Source organism: Aethalodelphis obliquidens, unplaced genomic scaffold (assembly GCF_003676395.1).
Source record: "Aethalodelphis obliquidens isolate GAN/ISIS:26980383/991018 unplaced genomic scaffold, ASM367639v1 scaffold69, whole genome shotgun sequence".
Classification (NCBI taxonomy): domain Eukaryota; kingdom Metazoa; phylum Chordata; class Mammalia; order Artiodactyla; family Delphinidae; genus Aethalodelphis; species Aethalodelphis obliquidens.
The window spans coordinates 949,230-966,643 of NW_020838013.1; the positions used below are offsets into that span (position 1 = coordinate 949,230).

General features: G+C 50.5%; 2 protein-coding genes across 7 annotated transcripts in view; both read right to left on the reverse strand.

Moving 5' to 3' along the window:
• Positions 1–235: 235 nt before the first annotated feature.
• Positions 236–11,028, reverse strand: EEF1G (eukaryotic translation elongation factor 1 gamma). 2 transcript variants are annotated; one of them, XM_027090077.1, is made up of 10 exons: positions 10,870–11,028; positions 9,609–9,767; positions 8,864–8,927; positions 8,565–8,707; positions 7,912–8,055; positions 6,120–6,249; positions 5,530–5,734; positions 1,606–1,778; positions 1,388–1,512; positions 236–1,141 (listed from the first exon to the last, which is right to left on the reverse strand). In XM_027090077.1, the coding sequence occupies exons 1-10, from the start codon at positions 10,879–10,881 to the stop codon at positions 983–985; spliced, it is 1,314 nt and encodes a 437-aa protein (XP_026945878.1). In that variant the 5' UTR covers positions 10,882–11,028; the 3' UTR covers positions 236–982. The 2 variants fall into 2 exon arrangements, with proteins under 2 accessions (XP_026945878.1, XP_026945879.1); XM_027090078.1 differs by lacking the exon at positions 10,870–11,028 and adding an exon at positions 10,336–10,552.
• Positions 11,029–11,972: 944 nt separating this feature from the next.
• Positions 11,973–17,414, reverse strand: part of TUT1 (terminal uridylyl transferase 1, U6 snRNA-specific) — a 14,898-nt gene continuing 9,456 nt past the window's right edge. For 4 of the 5 annotated variants that reach the window (XM_027090067.1, XM_027090068.1, XM_027090071.1 and 1 more), the window contains 7 exons: positions 16,566–16,881; positions 16,281–16,381; positions 14,763–15,232; positions 14,086–14,195; positions 13,807–13,917; positions 13,531–13,623; positions 11,973–13,161 (listed from right to left, as the gene is read on the reverse strand). In XM_027090067.1, coding sequence (XP_026945868.1) covers positions 12,017–13,161; positions 13,531–13,623; positions 13,807–13,917; positions 14,086–14,195; positions 14,763–15,232; positions 16,281–16,381; positions 16,566–16,881 — 2,346 coding nt within the window. In that variant the 3' untranslated portion in view covers positions 11,973–12,016. Of the gene's footprint in view, positions 13,162–13,530; positions 13,624–13,806; positions 13,918–14,085; positions 14,196–14,762; positions 15,233–16,280; positions 16,382–16,565; positions 16,882–17,307; positions 17,409–17,414 lie in introns of those variants that run through there. The other variant, XM_027090072.1, reaches the window with a different exon arrangement.

Here is a 17,414-nt window from a genome sequence, read left to right on the forward strand (position 1 = left end):
CTTAAGGGATGGGAAAAAATAACCACTCAGAAAACCACAACCTGGAGACCAAAGCCTCAAAATGTGAATCAAACCAGGTTTCTGACTTCACCTGAGCTGTTAAATTTACAGAGAGATCCTTAATGCTCTTCAGAAGACACAGAAAAGACAATCAGAGTAGGGGCAAGTTATCCCTGAAAAGGGTATAACAAAAAATTAAGCTCAAAGGAGAAAAAATAGCAACCACTGGTCTGAGCAGGGTTGTTAAAAGACATTTATGACTGCTCTACATTGCAGGAAGCGCTAGGGCGTTTTTAGGGTACAGGCTCCAGGGACACCCACTGGGTTCAAAATCCTGTCTCCACCACCTAAAATGTGTGATCACAGGCAAGTTGCTTAAATCTCTGAACCCCACTTCCTTGTTAGAAAGTAGGGATACCCCAGAGATGATCCGCAGCCAGGTTAGGGGCCACAGGCCAGTATCTGTTCCAAGGAGTCTCTTCTCGCTGTTTGTCTGAAGTGTTGAAACTATTGACTCTTGGGATACGGCTGCTGCCCCACCTCACAGGGCAGTTGCGGGAAGTAGTGGTAAGTCGCTCTGCATGCTGTGCTCTCACCCCATCGGCAGGTATTCTCCCCCTTCACGCGGGAAGGTCTCCAGTTAGGTAGTTGCAAAAGCCCCGTGTCACCACCTCCTAACTACATCCAGTCTCTCCCAGCTAGGCTAGAAGATGGTCATCACAGGAGAGGCAAGGCAATTAAAAAAAAAAAAATCAAAACTGAGGAGAGGCCTCTCTTTCTGCTCTTCTGAACACTTCTCTCCTACACAGGGAGGTCCTGCAGGTATACACAACACCCTGCTTCAACATATCTACTCCCCTTTGAAGAAGCCATCACCCACAAAGGAGGCAGGGCAGGAGAGGGTTCGATGTTCAGTTTCCTTTAATGACCCCCATTCTCCCTGAAGGGCAGGTGCGGGCAGCTAGGTGATGGCAGGAGATTTTCACTTGAAGATCTTGCCCTGATTGAAGGCTTTGCCCACATGCTGGAAGGCCCCATCCCAGGAAAAGTATTCTCGAACCAGCGTCTGGGTCTCCTCGCTGCTGGGATCCAGTTTCCGCCATGTGTATGACTCATAGTCCACCTGCCAATCTGGACTCAGCTGGGGAGGAAAAGCCAGGTAGAAGCATGTGGTCAGGCTATTGGCCGCTGCCCCACACCTGCTATTTCCAGCTCAGACACCCGTCATCAGACCCCAGGACTCCTGCGAACATGACAGCTCCTTCGTGGACACATTCCTTGAACTCTGAACTCTCCGGAATGCCCAACGGCTCAGGAATACGAGTGCACTTCCCAAACCCTCGCCCCGCCCTAAAGAGACAAGACCCCTCCCCTGCACCTTCCTCACCGGAAAGGCAAGCTCCTGGCCTCGGAAGACCCAGACTCCGGAAATGGAGCTGCTATTGTTGGTTCCAAACAGAATGACACTGGCAAAGGCATTCTTCCTCAGTTTGTCCAATCGCTGGAACATTCCTGAAGGGCAAGGAAGAACATTCAGCCTTTGAAATCATGTCACCCACTACCTTGTCTCCTCCCTTCCTCTTCCCAGAGCTACCCTCTGCTCACCAGTGATGAGGTTGCAGCTCATGAAGGTCTGGGTGAGCTCTTCAGGGAAGCGGTACTCGGAGTACCACAGGGACCAGCCATCTTTATCAAAGTGCTCCCAAAAGTACGGCAGCGCCACGGAGAGTGTGTCCTCGTTGGAGTACTTGCGCTTAAATTCATCCAACACAAAGGTACTGAATGAAGGAAAAAAAGCAAGGAGATCAAGGTGGAGAAGGTCCTACTGTGGCAACGTTGCCATGCTAAGAGAAACTAAGGGCATTTCCACTCAAACATACTGCTTTAAAGGTAGGGTCACTGGATTGGCAGACGTGTATCACCTTCCAAGGGAGAGCTGGGGGGTATGAAAGGCGCCCAGGGCATTCCCGTATCCCCCCACCCCCAGCCTAAATATGCTTGGCACGTGGAGGGTGGGGCCCAGGATCTGCCCGAAGAAAGACACGGCGAGCTGCTGCCCCCTGGTGGAGACTCACAGCGAGGACTCCTTTTTTTTTTTTTTTTTCCCCTGGCCGGCCCCTCCCCGGGGTCTTATCCAAGAGTCACCCTCAAGTTCCTGACTCACCCAAGTCGCTGCCCCCACCCCTCCCCATCACACAGGCCTCTTCAGGTTATACACACTATAATATGATGGCAATGTAAGTGAATGTTTGCAAAGGGCCTCCACCCCAAATCCTACACCCGTGTCCTTTAGTTACTCTGCTCAGAAACAAGTTCAGGTGATCTTTGAAGCAATCTGGCACACCGAGCCAAGGATGCCAGCTTCAGAAGAGGAGAGGTGCCTCCCCCCATGGTAGGGCTTCTGGTTTTTTTTTCTTTCCTTCCAATTATAAAAACACATACTGACTGAAGAAAATCACTCACTATGCCAGCAAACAAGATAACTAATATTTTAATGTACTTCCCACTAGCAATTTTCCAAAGATGATGCATGTAATTCTGTGCCTTACACAATTTGCTTACTTAATACTGCCTGGCTATCAAGAATGTTTTGCAGATGTTTTAATGGCTAAATAATCTTCTGCATGAATGTGCCATAAATCTATTAAACCCCCTTATACTGAATGTTTAATTGGTTCAATTATTCATTAGTATATAATTAATGTCAACAAACCCTAGAGTCAGAGAATGTTACCATCCCTCCCTTTACCAATAAGGTTAAGTGGTGTGACTTGCTCACTGCTGCAATATAGCAAAGCAGAGAATCTGTCCTTTAACCCGAGGTCCCAGGTTCCTTCCCAAATGCACATCAGAGACCTCATCTGAGGTGCTTTACTTCCTCAACCACCCAAAAAGTAGGGCTGGGGGGGACTTCCCTGGTGGTCCAGTGGTTAAGACCTCACCTTCCAATGCAGGGGGTGTGGGTTCGATCCCTGGTTGGGGAGCTAAGATCCCACATACCTCAGGGCCAAAAAACCAAAACATAAAACAGAAGCAATATTGTAACAAATTCAGTAAAAAAAAAAAAAAAAAAAAATTAGGGCTGGGGAGTTTTTCTTCACTCTCTCCTGAGCTGTTTGAACTTTATTATTTATGACCATGTGTCCATTTTTCTCCCCAAACTGACCACAGTTGGAAGACTGGGATTGATATATGTATAAAATGGATAACTAATAAGAACCTGCTGTATAAAAAAATAAATAAAATTTTAAAAAAACCAAACAAATGACCACAGGGTTAGGGTAGCTGGAAGGTCTTAAAAGGACTAAAATTAACTCTGGACAAATGAGTCTTGTCTTTGAAGACATCACTTTTGAGTCATTAAGAATCCTGGGGAAAATCATCTTGGCAGCCCAGGAGTACACCATGGTAATGTAACGAATAAGTACTAATAAGCACTCCCAAATGATACGAAAGAAAACAAAAAAAGTGCTGGGGCTTCCCTGGTGGCGCAGTGGTTAAAAATCCGCCTGCCAGTGAACTTTTGTAGTGTTGGAAATGTTTTAAAATTTAATTTTTGTGGTTACACAGATCTATAAATTTAGTTAAAGGCACTGAACTATATACTTATAATGACGGAATTTTATTTTATTTTTTTTCCTTTGCGGTACGCGGGCCTCTGTTGTGGCCTCTCCTGTTGCGGAGCACAGGCTCCGGACGCACAGTCTCAGCGGCCATGGCTCATGGGCCCAGCTGCTCCGCGGCATGTGGGATCCTCCCGGCCGGGGCACGAACTCGTGTCCCCTGCATCGGCAGGTGGACTCTCAACCACTGCGCCACCAGGGAAGCCTTAACGACTGAATTTTATATGGAAAATTATACTTCGTAATGGAAATTATACTTCATAATGGAAATTATACTTCAATAAAACTGTTAAAAAAAAAAAAGAATCCACCTGCCAATGCAGGGGTCACGGGTTCAAGCCCTGGTCCAGGAAGATACCACATGCCGCGGAGCAACTAAGCCCGTGAGTCACAACTACTGAGCCTGCGTGCGACAACTACTGAAACCCACGCGCCTAGAGCCTGTGCTCTGCAACAAGAGAAGCCACCGCAATGAGAAGCCCGCGCACTGCAACAAGAGTAGCCCCCGCTTGCTGCAACTAGAGAAAGCCCGTGAGCAGCAACGAAGACCCAACGTGGCCAAAAAATTTAAAAAATTATTTTTTTAAAAAATGCTAAGTTTATTAAAGATTTTAAGTTTACTGCCTGATTTATTTTCTGCCCAGTGTACAGACCCGAGTATCTCTAGCTATTAGCAGTACATATGTTACAAGGGTGTACATAATTTGGGTTGGTTATCATAGCTTACTTACAGATACCAAAAATCCTGCTCACTCCTGACCTGCCCCTGTGCTAGATTCAGAAAGGAATATATCCTTAAAAAGCAGCTGCGTTAGGAGCCGCCTTGTATGAAGTGCCTGGGAGTAAGAGCTCTCAGCTACACCCCAAGTTGCTCCCCAAATGGGGAAGCAGCGGTTCCTAATGGTAACCATCCAGTACTAGGTCGCTTACAACTCCACATACTTCTTTTCTCATGCCTACCACCAGTGCGTGCTCCTTCATCGCAAATACAAACCACTACAAAATGGGGAGGTCAAACACTGTTGCACCCCAACAAACCAACTAGTGAAAGGATAGATGGCTTTAGGAAAGGCAGAATGGGCAAGAAAAACAGAAAAGCGAACTAAGTGACGTGACCATGGAAAAGACATTTCTCATATTGCTTGAAATTCTAATAAGATGACCCGGAGCAGTGACTGAAGAAAGATTTGATGGTAAACAACTGGGCAAGTACTGGCTGTCCCACTTTTTTCACACTAAAAATCCCCCCTTTACTGTATTCCTTCTTCCAGGAACCCCTATGGTGACTGAGAAGAGGACACAGACGACCACCCCATATACGTCCTTCTCCTTGTGGGGTTTAACTCCCCCACGCTGGGAAACAATAAACCAGACAGACACTACGTAGCCATGGTCATCATCCTTTCTCTTAAAGTGAGCAATTTTTATATAGGCTGATGCATCAGAACAGCAAAAAGACAATCAGAGGACACTGACATGGTGTCCACTGCCTCAGCAAAGCCAGCAGAGCAGGGCAGATGGAGGCTCTCTGCATTTTCTTCCTTCCTGCGCCCCTCAGTGTATTAGTTCCGAGCGTTCTCAATCTCAAATCCTAACGTGCGCACGCAAGACCAATCAATTCACCTCCACACCGGATTCTGGGCCCTGGGCCCATGTGCTTTCTTTGCTAGAAAGGGAGTTCTGATATCCTCAAATACCAGATGCATTAGGAACTTGTTTTCTACTTTCAAAAGTCACCCAACTCTTGACGGTAAAGTCTGGAAGCTGCTTTATTTGCAACTAAAATACATCTTTCAATTTTGTATGGACAACCTAAAATCCTAGGCCCTAGCAGTATGAGGGGGATGCACAGAGGTGAGCACAGGCCCTCCTGGGCCCCATGCCCCCTACCCTCCACCATCCATACCTCTTGGGCAGGTGAGCAAAGGGATCCTTGGCCTTCGGCTCAGCAGCCAGCGCCTGCTCACATTCATCCAGCTCCTCCTCGGGAGCAGGGGCAGCTGCCTTCTTCTCCTCTTTCCGCTCGGCCTGGGGCTTCTGCTTCTCTTCTCGAGTAGCTTTCTCTTTCCGTGGGGTGTCCTTTTTAGGCTGGCTCTCTGCAAACTTTTTAGCTGGTGCAAACGGAAGGAGAAAAGTCAACGTCTGGTCTCTTTCCACAACCCTCCCAAGCCAGGCACAAGCAAAGTAACGGAGGAAAGCTGCTGGGCGGGAGCTAAGGGATCTGATGCTACACCGCCGCCACCTCACAGTACATCCTGAGCAAGAATGCAACCCTCAGCAACACATACACGTGCATCATGATTCTACACATTAACACAAATGAGCGGGAGCATGTGTGCAGAAGACAACTATCACAAAATACTAGCTGCTACGTGCGATGCCCTACGTTCTGTGGGTCCACAAAACCCAAAAGCTAGACAGGAAGTCAATGGGTTAAGACTGAGCAAACCAGTCCCCTGACCATGCCGGCACGCTCCCCTACCTCCTCAGACTTACCATCAAATTGGGCCATTTTCTCACAGAGTTTCACCTCCCCCAAGACCGCCCGGAACTGGGGCTGGTTAATGCAGGTGAGGAACCAGCGGTTTGTATTAGGGAAGGCCTGGCGGAAAGAAGGCTCCAGAACCTGCCAGGATGCAAGAGTGGACATAAACTCAGCGGAGGGAAAAATCCTGATGAGTTTCCAGTCAGAGCCCCTTGTTTCTTTCCACACCAAAGCTCCAGCTTCCTTTCAGCCCCCAGAACACCAGCTTTCCCTGGAGGGCTACTGCCCACTTACTTTACTAATCTCTCTCCTGCAGTCCAATCCAACTTAATGGATGCTTCGTCCCACCCTCTATTCACTGCGAATCTACCCGGTAGGAATATTTATATTGTGCCTTACTCCTTTTACAAAGCCATTTCACGTGTCAATAGAACTTAAAAGGCTGGGGACCAACAGAGAACTACGAACTATTCACTTTGCCAAGCAAATAATGAAAACTCTCTATGTGAACTATGTGATATGTGAGAGATATATACATGCATCATCAAACTTCAGAAAGTAAACAGTCAACAGCAAAAACGTTTATTTCAGGGTAACAGGGTGCTTAAACTTAGCTTCATGAAAAATTCATCTACCATTTTTTCGGTTTGCCAAGATCAGAGGGAAAATAATCCTGTCAAAGATACATCGCAGTCAGCTCTGTAGTGCTGATTCTGCAGTACTTGGGTTCAAATCCTACTCCACAACTTCCAGGCTACATTTCTTTCACCCACACAACAAGCAAAGACTCACTAAGGTTGTCCTTGTTATGCCCTGGCACAGGCCCTTACACGTAGTAGGTGCTTTTTTCTTTGCTGTTATCACATTACTATTCTGGTCCAGCAACAGTCCAAGAGCTGCTGTTTAGGAACCAGCAATATGCCATCTTTAACCCAATAACCTCAACAGTGATTATTCCTACCTTGGTTTTATGGCTTCCACAGGGGGGGAAAAGAGGACTAAATGAATCCACACACACCCTCCCCCCAACAACCCGTAAGTACTGAAGCCAAGAACTGATCCTAGTTCTGCCTCCAAAGATCTTGATGCTGAAGCTATCACCTCTACCTCTGTCTTCACAACTAAGCACGACTGGGCAACCTGAGAAACACGGGAACAAACTAAACGTACTAGCTGCCAAACAGAAATTAAGGGCAACAGAACAGGATCAAACTTCTCAGGAGGGAAAGCAGTCGTGGTGTGAGAAGACAGGGTAGAGGGTCTGTGGAAAAAGAGAACCAGGCACTTTCTTGACATAAGAGAAGCCATTTTTGGCCTAAGCCATTTTGTGATCTGAACCTGCCTGTAATACTTGTCCTTGAACAGGTCTTTGTAATTAATGATCTTAAGGGAACAAAAGAATGCAGAAACTGGGAATTCCCTGGTGGTCGGGTGGTTAGGACTCCGCACTTCCACTGCAGGGGGCACGAGTTCGATCCCTAGTCGGGGAACTAAGATCCTGCATGCTGCATGACGTAGCAAAAAAAAAAAACAAACCAGGGCTTCCCTGGTGGCGCAGTGGTTGAGAGTCCGCCTGCCGATGCAGGGGACATGGGTTCGTGGCCCAGTCCAGGAAGATCCCACATGCCGCGGAGCGGCGCCCAGTTTTCCGTTAACAGTGGTACTCAACCCTGGAATTCCTAAAGACTAGCTGTTGCCTCAGACTCCCTCACATCAGCAGGATACAGATAACCTGGCAAGCCTGTCACTCTGTTTCTAATCCCCACCTACCCTCTGTCAACCCAGATTCTTTACAAACTTCACCTGTTTATAAAGCCACAACAGGGTGCAGACAAGTGTGATGTCAGCCAGCGTCACACGTTCGCCCACCAGAAAAGTCCTCGTCTTCAGGTGAGCATCCAGCAGCCCGAGGATTCGTCTCACCTCCTCCTTTGCATTCTCTGTGGCCTATTGATTTAAAATGATCAGACTCGGCAGTGGGTACCAACCCTCGTCCCTGCCCTTCTCCCCCAATAATAGAACTAAGGTAGCTATTCCACTGAGTCCTGGCTCCTTCCAAATGTATCGCAAATGAAGCTCTCAACGTTAAATTTCTTCATGGCGCAGTCTGGCTTCATTTCCCACTGCATTGATCGTAGGCATATATCTTTGAATTTTAGAAAGAACCTTAGAGGTCATCTGGTCTAACCACTCCCTTACCATTTGGTACAATCTTTCTAGAGCAGAGGCCTCTCCTCTGGCCACTCAGACCTCCCACCTCCACTGGGTCTGTCTGACAAAGAATCCATATACCATCAACAGCCCAGCGCTCCCAACTGAAAGCTCAAAGATTAGGTATTTATTATCCACATATTCTTGGCATCACCCTTCCTCAATCTTTTTTATTTCTTCCTCCCTGATACTGAGGAGCTGACGCCACCCCTGCTCTTGGTTTCTCCCCAAGTTCCAAGGCTCACCTGCTTGCTGTGGTGCATGATGCCCAAGGTGGGGAACACCCAGGTACTGGCTGGGGGAACTATGTCGCTATCAGCAAAGCTCACCCACTGCACCACCTGGGCTGCTGCTTCGGGAGTACTTCCCCGCAGCTCCTCGTTGCTCACTGCAGAGGCAGAACATAAAGGTCAGAACTTTGGGGCTGCGTCAAAGCCAGTGCAGGTCCCTGAAAATTCCTCTCCTTGCCCGCTCCAGCCCCCCTCACCCTCTCCTGCACCCCATCACCTCCAGACCTTCCCATTCCCCAGCCACTGCAGATTACCATAGTAGGCAATGGCATTGCTCTCAAACACACAGAATCCATCGTCACCCTCAAAGGCTGGAACCTGGGGACAAAGCAGTCATAAGTAAATACACAGCAGTTTCTCGCTAGTCATGCCCAGGGACTCAATCGTTTTGAATAAAGTTTTTTATATAAGGCTGAGAACCCTTGCTGACCAAACTCTTGACACTATCTGAAACTCAAGAACCAAAACTGTATGAGTAACTTGCCATCCCCTACAATCTGAACTCACATAAGAGACCCCCAAATTTTAGATATTAGATATTTGTATATAATCTCAGTCAAATAAGCAAAAGGCAAGAAACCCGGGTCTGATATTTCTGTCTACATTATCCCAAGTATTACAGTACTCCCCCACTGCACTTGATCTCTTCTACATGTAGCGTGGTTATCTATCTCTGTAAGCCTCTTGGGGCAAGAATTCTACTCATAGCAAACATTTGATCTATTTGCACTGAAATCAGTCAAAACTGATCCTCTCCCCCACAAATAAAAAGAAGCCTGTGAATTTCACAGGAAATGACTGAACAGCTCTGTACTATTTTTAACAACAAATAAATCACAACTGTCTCAAAATAAAAGTTTTTAACTCTCTGAAGCGTGGAAAAAAAAAAAGTAACATGGAAAGCTCCCTTTTAAAGATGGAGGTCATCTTCAGAGTGATGGAATCTCAGTTCTCCTTGGGTTCTCAGGACCAAAGCCCCCTCTCCACTTCCCTACTCACCTTGCCAGCAGGAAATTTACGGAGAAACTCGGGGGTACGGTTGGTTTGGCCAAAATGGAAGTGGGGTGGTGCGGACAGCACGCGGACCTGAGCCCCGCTGTACTGAGCGGCAATGAGGGCCTTGAAGGCCCTCCAGTTTTCAGGATATGTGTACAGGGTCTGTGGGGAAAAGGCGGGGAATAAGCCATTAATGACTAGAAGGGTCCCAGTCCTAAGTGTTACCCGGGAACAACTTCCCCGAGTAATCCCAATCTGTTTCGACTCACTCTTTTACTCCCTTTGGTGAACCAAGTTAGTTCTTCAGTATCTGCAGTCTTGTGTAATCAGAGTCCTCCAAAATACGAGGACAGAACTACACACCAACTGCTAAATAAAGCTTGTTGACAGATGTGACCTTCCGTAAGGACGTCTCTGGAAGCGTTCTCTTCCCCTCAAATACACCTCTAAGAAATGCACAACTTCTAGCTCCCTCAGATTCCATCTGCCGACAAATACACACCCCTCCCTTCCCAGAGTCCTTGTTCATTCATTGATGGTCACTGAGCGCCTGCTTACTCTACTGAGCCGCTCACCCTTCAAAAGCATCACCCTTGTTTCCAAGACACACACACCAACCAAGACATTTCCAAGTCCCCCTCCGAACAGCCACAAAGAGACCGAATGGCATCTTCTCTTCCTAAGCCAACTCGGTCTCCCTAAAAAACCTTTCATTCCTTGTCACGCGTACCATCCCTCCGGTCCTGTCCCGCAGTGAGTTCCCAGGGGTTTCCTTCTCTCCTTCTATTAACGTGGCCAGCGGGGTCCAACTGGTCTGACTCCAGCGTCCGGAGACTCCTCTCGCTGCCAAACCTCCCCGCAGGACGACCCTTAACCGTGGCCCGCCGTACGTGCCCACAAAGACCCTCCTCTTCCCCTGTCCCTCCTGTTGCCCCACAAAACGGTCGCAAAAGTTCTGTCAACCTGCCCGGATCCCACGTCTCGAGAAGGCAACGAACCGAACTCCGTTCTCAGGTCCCAGACTGCCAGGATCTGGCATCCCTTTTCTCTTCTACCCCAGACCCTTCCACCTCTTTGGCCTCCCAGAGCCCCAGCCTCAGTTCCCCTCCGGGGCCTGGAAGCCCTACTCTCCAACAGTACGATCTCTAGACCCCGGATCAGTTCCCCACTCGGCTCCAGAAACCCTCTGACGCCGGCTGGACCCACTCCGGCAGAGGATGGCGTCGGATAGGGTGACCTGGATTGCCAGAGCCGGCAAACTTACCCCAGCCGCCATGGTGATTCCGCAGAGAAAGGGGGTGGGGCCCTCCGCGCTGCCGCAAAGTAAGCCGTCTGGGAGAGAACGGTGGGGGTGGGGGGGAGGGGAGAGCCGTGGAGAAACAGCAGCCGGAAAGCGAGGACGGCATAGAAGGCTTACGCACGACAGTTCGGTATCCCACGGCAGCTAAAAGGAAACAGGAGGTGGGGCCTGGGGCCTGCGCGGAAAAAGCTCGCGCCTGCGCGGTGAGGGGGGGGGCCCAATCCGAGTCCCGACATGGAGGTAGAAGGCGCGGAGGGTGGGGAGACTGTGAGAACTAGCTGGAAAGCCGGCCCTCTGCAGCTACGTGGCAGAGCTGCCAGCCCGGCATCGCGCCGGGCCCCAGAGGCGTTTCCCTCCGGGTCGCGGGGCCCGCGGTGATTTGTTGGAGGTCCTGCCAGACCCCCGAACATCGTGGTTGTGTGACACTCATAGGAGCGGAAGCAACTGCGTGGAGGTGGCGAGGTGCCACGTTCCTTTTGTTCCGGCTCTTTCTAGAGGAGAGCTTGTACACCTAACCCGAGCCCAAGTCCGAAGCCCTCTGTAAAAGAGGTTTTTTGCCATTAAACGACCTTGCAGCTCAAGGATGCTGTTACTGCTTAGGAGAGGAGCTAGTCCTCGGGCCTGCAACAAGGGAGGGGCTGAGGGAGAACCCAGCCACGTCCTGTCACCCGGGAAGGGCTGACAATTCAATGGATGGGTCGCCCTTTACCCATGCTCAGATCTGAACCCAATTTAAGAACAGGATGAATTCTATTAAGTGAGAGAATGAAGAACCCTGAATCCAAATTTCAAGCCCTGTCACCATTCACAACTCTGGGCAGTAAGGTAAATGTGGAAGCAAACTTGGTACTTCTCAGGTGCTGCTCAAGCCACCCACCCAGCACTCCATCTTTCCAGAACTCTACTGAGTGGGTCCAGGTGCCAAACACACACTCCTCCTGGGCTCTGAAGGAAACATACTGAGAGACCTATCTTAGGGTGGCGAGAGAGAGGGTACCTGGGAGAGGCTGCATTAAGCACTGGGGGGAAGGAGGATTATTACCAGGTGGAAATTAGCAGAAACTAGCGTTTATTAAACTAGCAGCTTTATTGCCCTTTACGGTCCCCATCTTCACTTGAGCAGGTTTCGAAGTGCTTGAGGGAGGAAAACCTGTAAGAAATGATGGAGGTCAGGGAACAGGCCTTGAGAATCCCGGAGTGGGGTCACAGTGAGAGCCTGGTCAGCCTGGGAGACAGACACCACGAAGGTCAGGAGTGGCTCGGCCCCTGGCGTCTGTTCAGTACCGCTCAGGCCTCGCAGCTGCCGGGTGACCCGAGCCTCAGTTGCCAGCCACTCTGCCCCTGTGCCAGCACCAGCTCCACCTCCTTCCTTGATTTGCTGCAAGCGTCTTCGGGCACGCCGCCGCCCCTGCCACACTCGGTGGCACAAGGCACAGCGCCAGCCCACTGAGGAGAGCAACGCCCCCTTCCCTGCCTCGGCCTGAGACCCTTCTTGGGCTGCCTCAGGTCCTCTGGGCCCCTGCTCAGCCAGCGCTGCGGGGCCTGACCGCCCCTCTTCTCCAGTGCCTAGATGCTTTCCGGTCATCGGGGCCAGCTCCCCTGGCTGCCCAGGGCTCCTCATGGCCCAGTCTTGCACTGACTCTCCAGCCTCTATCGCCATTTCTTCCACCCCATCTTCACTGTGGCCCCCTGCACGTCCCTGCTGTTCCTCCTGCCCCCCCTCACAGCTTTTCTGTCCGTCTAGTTTCAATCTTTTGCGTGTCCCTCCCTGGGAAGGCTCCCCAGTCCCACCTCCCTCTGACCGCAGTCTCTTGGTTCCCTGTTCTATATGGCACCCCAAAGCCTCCTGTAACACCTGGGCCAGGGCAGCAGTGAGCTGGGTGAAGGGAGCGGGGGGTAAGGGGATGGGTGTTGCAGACAGCAGGGAGCTAGGGGAGCTGGGCTGCAGAAGGGGAAGCAGCCCCCAGTCCCGACCCCGGGAGGAACGGCACTGGTACTGGAGGCTTCGGCAGTAACTGGCTGCCGCCTGGCAGCAGTTCTGTAACCGCCCGACCACCCGGCTGGTCACGTTGGCTGCCACGTTGTGACTCAGGTCAAAGGGGTCCTGGAGATTCATGGGACCGAGGCGCAGACCCTCCCAGAGATTAGAGGGCAGGCCCCCTGCCACAGGCAGTGCCTGACCCTCCCGCAGGGACAGCAGTGAGCCACGAAGATCCCAACAAGAGACGCAGGAGAAGAACTGGGCCAGCAGGGAACCTGGAGGAACAGAAAACCCAGGGAAAAGGGGTCACCTGGAGGCCAGAAGTGAGATCAGCCCTGTGCCAGAGCCATTCCCTTAGCTGGACTTTCTTTTTCCCTCCCAAGTGGCTCAGAAGAGTGCCAGGGCCAGGCTCCTCTGATCCCTATAAACAGGAGGTCACACCTCTCTCCCGTGGCGCTCCCAGATACGCCCCTTCCCCTCGCCAGCAGCATGGCCTCGGGCAAGCCACTCAATTACTCCAAGGCATGGTTTCTTCATCTGTTAAGTAGCAATAACAATATTAGCTATCCCACAAGGTTGCTGTGTGCCAGTAACTGTGTCATTAGCACCATTTATTAGTCCTCTCCCAGGCTCCCCAAACTCACTCGGGGGCTCCTTATTGGTGCTGGGCTCCAGTCTCGAGGCATCCCTGGGAAAACTACAGTCCCAGCCATCAACCTCCACCTGTTCGCCCTCACCTATGAAAGTAAAAAAAGGTGAGGGTGAGCCTGGAAGCACGAAGATTAAGGGGGGGCGGGGGAGGGTGGATATGGGAGTGATAGCAGAGATCTCATTCCCAGGGAAGCTCAATATGTCTAAGTGAGATGAAGAAGAGAGATGAAGCTCACGAGACAGAGCGGGTGGAGGCCGGGCTACTGTACCTGCTTTCTGGGTGAGCTGGGACACAGTGGGCAACACAGGAGGGTCCCTGGTCTGAAGGAAATAGATCACGAGCAAGGTCAGGGCGTAGTTATTGAGAAGTGGGCCACTCCCTGGGTAAATAATCAATTAATTCCGGTTAGATTAGAGGCGGTTCTGATCCCCTCCTTGGCAGTTTTTGCAACCCTGGTTCCTGTACCTGCCACCTTCCTTCTCTCCCTGAGTCCCTGCCTCTGCCCCGACACGAACACAGCCCCAAGTCTGTCCTGATTCATTCTCACCTGACAGCCCTCGACCCTGAGCCCAGCAGCGCAGAGTGTACACAAGGGGCCGTACTCGCCCATCCAGCTCAGAGCAGAGGCTCAGGAAGCGGGAGTTATGCAGGGCCAGCCTGGGACAGAGGGGGGGACAAGGGTGTTAGGGCTCAGGAACCTATCACCCCCAGCTCTTATTCCAGGCTTGTGTAATGGGGGCCAGCTGGAAGAAGGCCAACAGAGGGTTTCCCGAGTTTTCTGACATGGTCTGGAGAGAGTATGTACAAAAGAACATCAAACGTGTCTGGGAAACACTACATCCTATAAATGTCTTAGTTACAGAGCATGTTATTGTAAGACTGATCAGAGCCTTTACTATGCAAAGAAAGATAGGAAGGGAGGGAGAGGGAGGAAAGAGGAAGTGGGGGAGAGGGAGGGAAGGGAGAAACCTGCCTGTGTTTAACTCAGCATTTCCCAATGCTAAAACTTATTCAACCATGGAACTCTTTCCTAAATCCTTAAAAACAGTATCCCAAGAAACACACTTTCCAAACATTGAAATGAAAGCCAGACATGAGATGAGCATCAGAAAGACAGACAGGACCAAATAAGGACAACCAAAGGCTCAGCTGGTGCAGGGCACCCTCCTCAACCTCCCCAGAGTGCCCATCTGGCCTTCCCCGCCACCCCCCAAACAAAGGTACCGGTTACTGAGGGAGACGTCACCGTGGAGACCTGAAGGCCGATGGCAGAACTTGACCACAGGGCGTCGGGCAGATGGCACAGTTTGGACTCGGTACACTCCAGGGACACAGCGCCGAAGAATGGATCCCACCAGCTCCAGCATGGCTCCCCCTTCTGCTTTCTCCCCCTTCAGGGCCTCTGCCAGTTCCATGGCCTTCCCCAGGTCCCCCTCTCCCTGGTCCTCCTGCAGTGGCGAGGATGGAGGCAGGGACTGGGGAGAGGCGAGGGTCTCAGAGGCCAAAGCAGAGTCTGGAGTCCGGGGTGCCAGAGAGGAGGAAGGGACTTCACAGTCCAGGGCTTCCGAGTCTTGGGGAGAAGCTGGAGGCTGTGAGTCTGGAGGGGAGGCTGGGATGCAGGCCAGGGCTTGAGGATCCAGTGGGGATGCAAGGGCCGAGTCCAGGGATGGAGATTCTGCAGCCTTTGGGGCTGGCTGTGGATGGAAACGAGCTGAGTAACTGCCTCACCTGCGGTCCCCTAACCAGGGAACATTCCATCCCTAAGATATACCTATTACTGCTTATTATGTGCCAGGCTCTATTCTAAAGGCTTTATAAATATCAACTCATTTAACCTTCACAAGCTTTTTTTTTTTTTTTTTTTTTGCAGTACGTGGGCCTCTCATTGTTGTGGCCTCTTCCGTTGTGGAGCAAAGGCTCTGGACGCGCAGGCTCAGCGGCCATGGCCCACGGGCCCAGCCGCTCCGCGGCATGTGGGATCTTCCCGGACCAGGGCACGAACCCGTGTCCCCTGCATTGGCAGGCGGACTCTCAACCACTGCGCCACCAGTGAAGCCCTCACAAGCCTTTTTAAAAATTAACCTTTTAATGCCATAAAATAAACGGTCAGTATTTTAGAAAAACGTTATTGTCATGAAAAACAAAAAAAGGCAGAGGAACTGTTCCAGATTAAATAAGACTAAAAAGGGAATTCCCTGGTGGTCCAGTGGTTAGGAATCCAGTGCGTTTCCACTGCAGGGGGCACGGGTTCAATCCCTGGTGGGGGAACTAAGATCTGTAAGCTGTGAGGTGCAGCAAAAAAAAAAACCTTCTGTGGGTGAGAGGTATATGGGAACTCTGTACTTTCTGCTCAATTTTGTTATGAACCTAAAACAGCTCTAAAAAATAGTCTATTTAAAAACTAATGACCCTTTCCTATTCCCAAGGCAGGATCTGTACATTACATGTTAGAAAACACAGATAAGCAAAAACATAACCCATTATCTCCCCAAATAAGATATTATACATGCTATTTTGAAATCTGTTTTTTTCCCTGTTACAAATGCCATTTATCCCATGTTGATTCATCTTATCCTATCCAATATCCATACATATTCACATTTCTCCAATTATAATAACCCTTTCAGGCAGGTCCTATTACCCCCATTTTATAGATGAGGAATTAAGGCACGAGAGGTCAAGTGTTTGCCCAGACATGACCATTTCCACTGACTCTTCACAGCTGCCTCCATGGTCACATACCTGGGGCTCGTCCAAGTCCCCCAGATCCAGGAAGAGGTCAAGATCACAGCCATGGACGTCAAAGCTGTTTATGGAAGAGCCAAAAGGATGGACCACACAGCCTGGGTGCCAAGCAGAGAATAAAGGTCAAGAGACACTGCAGGGAGTAAGTGGTGGAAGAACAAAATGGGGCACAAAGATGGAAAAGCAGGCAAATGAACACCACTAGCTGAGGGAGGACTGGGGATGCAAACACAGGGGAGGAAGGACAGGGAGGGCTCAGACACAGTGAGGGAGGTGACGCACCAGGGAAGAACTCTGTGAAGACCTCCTGCACCAGGGCCACCACGAGGCTCCGAAGCTGCCGCTCAGCCTCAGACAGCTCCCTCAGCCCCACGAGCTTCGCCATTTGTGCCTCCACGTCCGGGGCCTCCGCTAGTGCTTTTGCCAGCTGGTGACTGTCGGGGGCCACTCCTTTGGGGGACTTGGAGGCTGGGCTCTGGAACTCTTTCTGCTCCCGTGGCCGGACCCTCAGGCGATGTCCTCCCAAGCTGTGCTGGGGCTGTGAGAGAACAGCTTCCCGGGCACCCACGTCCCCCATCTCCACAATGGCAAACACTCCCTGTCAAACCACAAGAGGGACAATGATGATGGTTTTAGAACCTAGAATCCAAACACATGGTCTGACAGTGGGTGAGAATCTTTAAAATGGGGACCACCATATAAATTGGGAAATTTGTTTGCTGTTTCCATAACATCAGAGAACATATTTATTTATTTATTTAGGCCACGCCTCGAGGCTTATGGGATCTTAGTTCCCCTACCAGGGATTGAACCCACGCCCTCGGCAGCGAAAGCGTGGAGTCCTAATCACTGGACCGCCAGGGAATTCCCACCAGGGAACATATTTAGAAAAGCAATTATCTCCTTCACTCAAATCGCATACATTTTATTCTCACCCAAGCCTGCCTCTGAAAAACCTCATTTTACCTATTTTATAAAACCCCCGTCTTCCCAATGACATTTCACTGGTAATACTGTGACTCACCCCCTAACTTTTCCTGCTTTAATTAGACTCTTTTAATATTAAGAATCCATGTAGGGTCTTCCCTGGTGGTGCAGTGGTTGGGAGTCCACCTGCCGATGCGGGGGACG

Bases quoted from the DNA above. Each gene is read 5' to 3' on its own strand.
- EEF1G (XM_027090077.1), bottom strand. The intron at 8,056-8,564 runs GTGAGCCTTGGA...TTAAATCAATAG, and splicing joins TCATGCACCACAGCAAGCAG to GCCACAGAGAATGCAAAGGA. The intron at 1,779-5,529 runs GTATGGATGGTG...TCCTTCATTCAG, and splicing joins TTTGCTCACCTGCCCAAGAG to TACCTTTGTGTTGGATGAAT.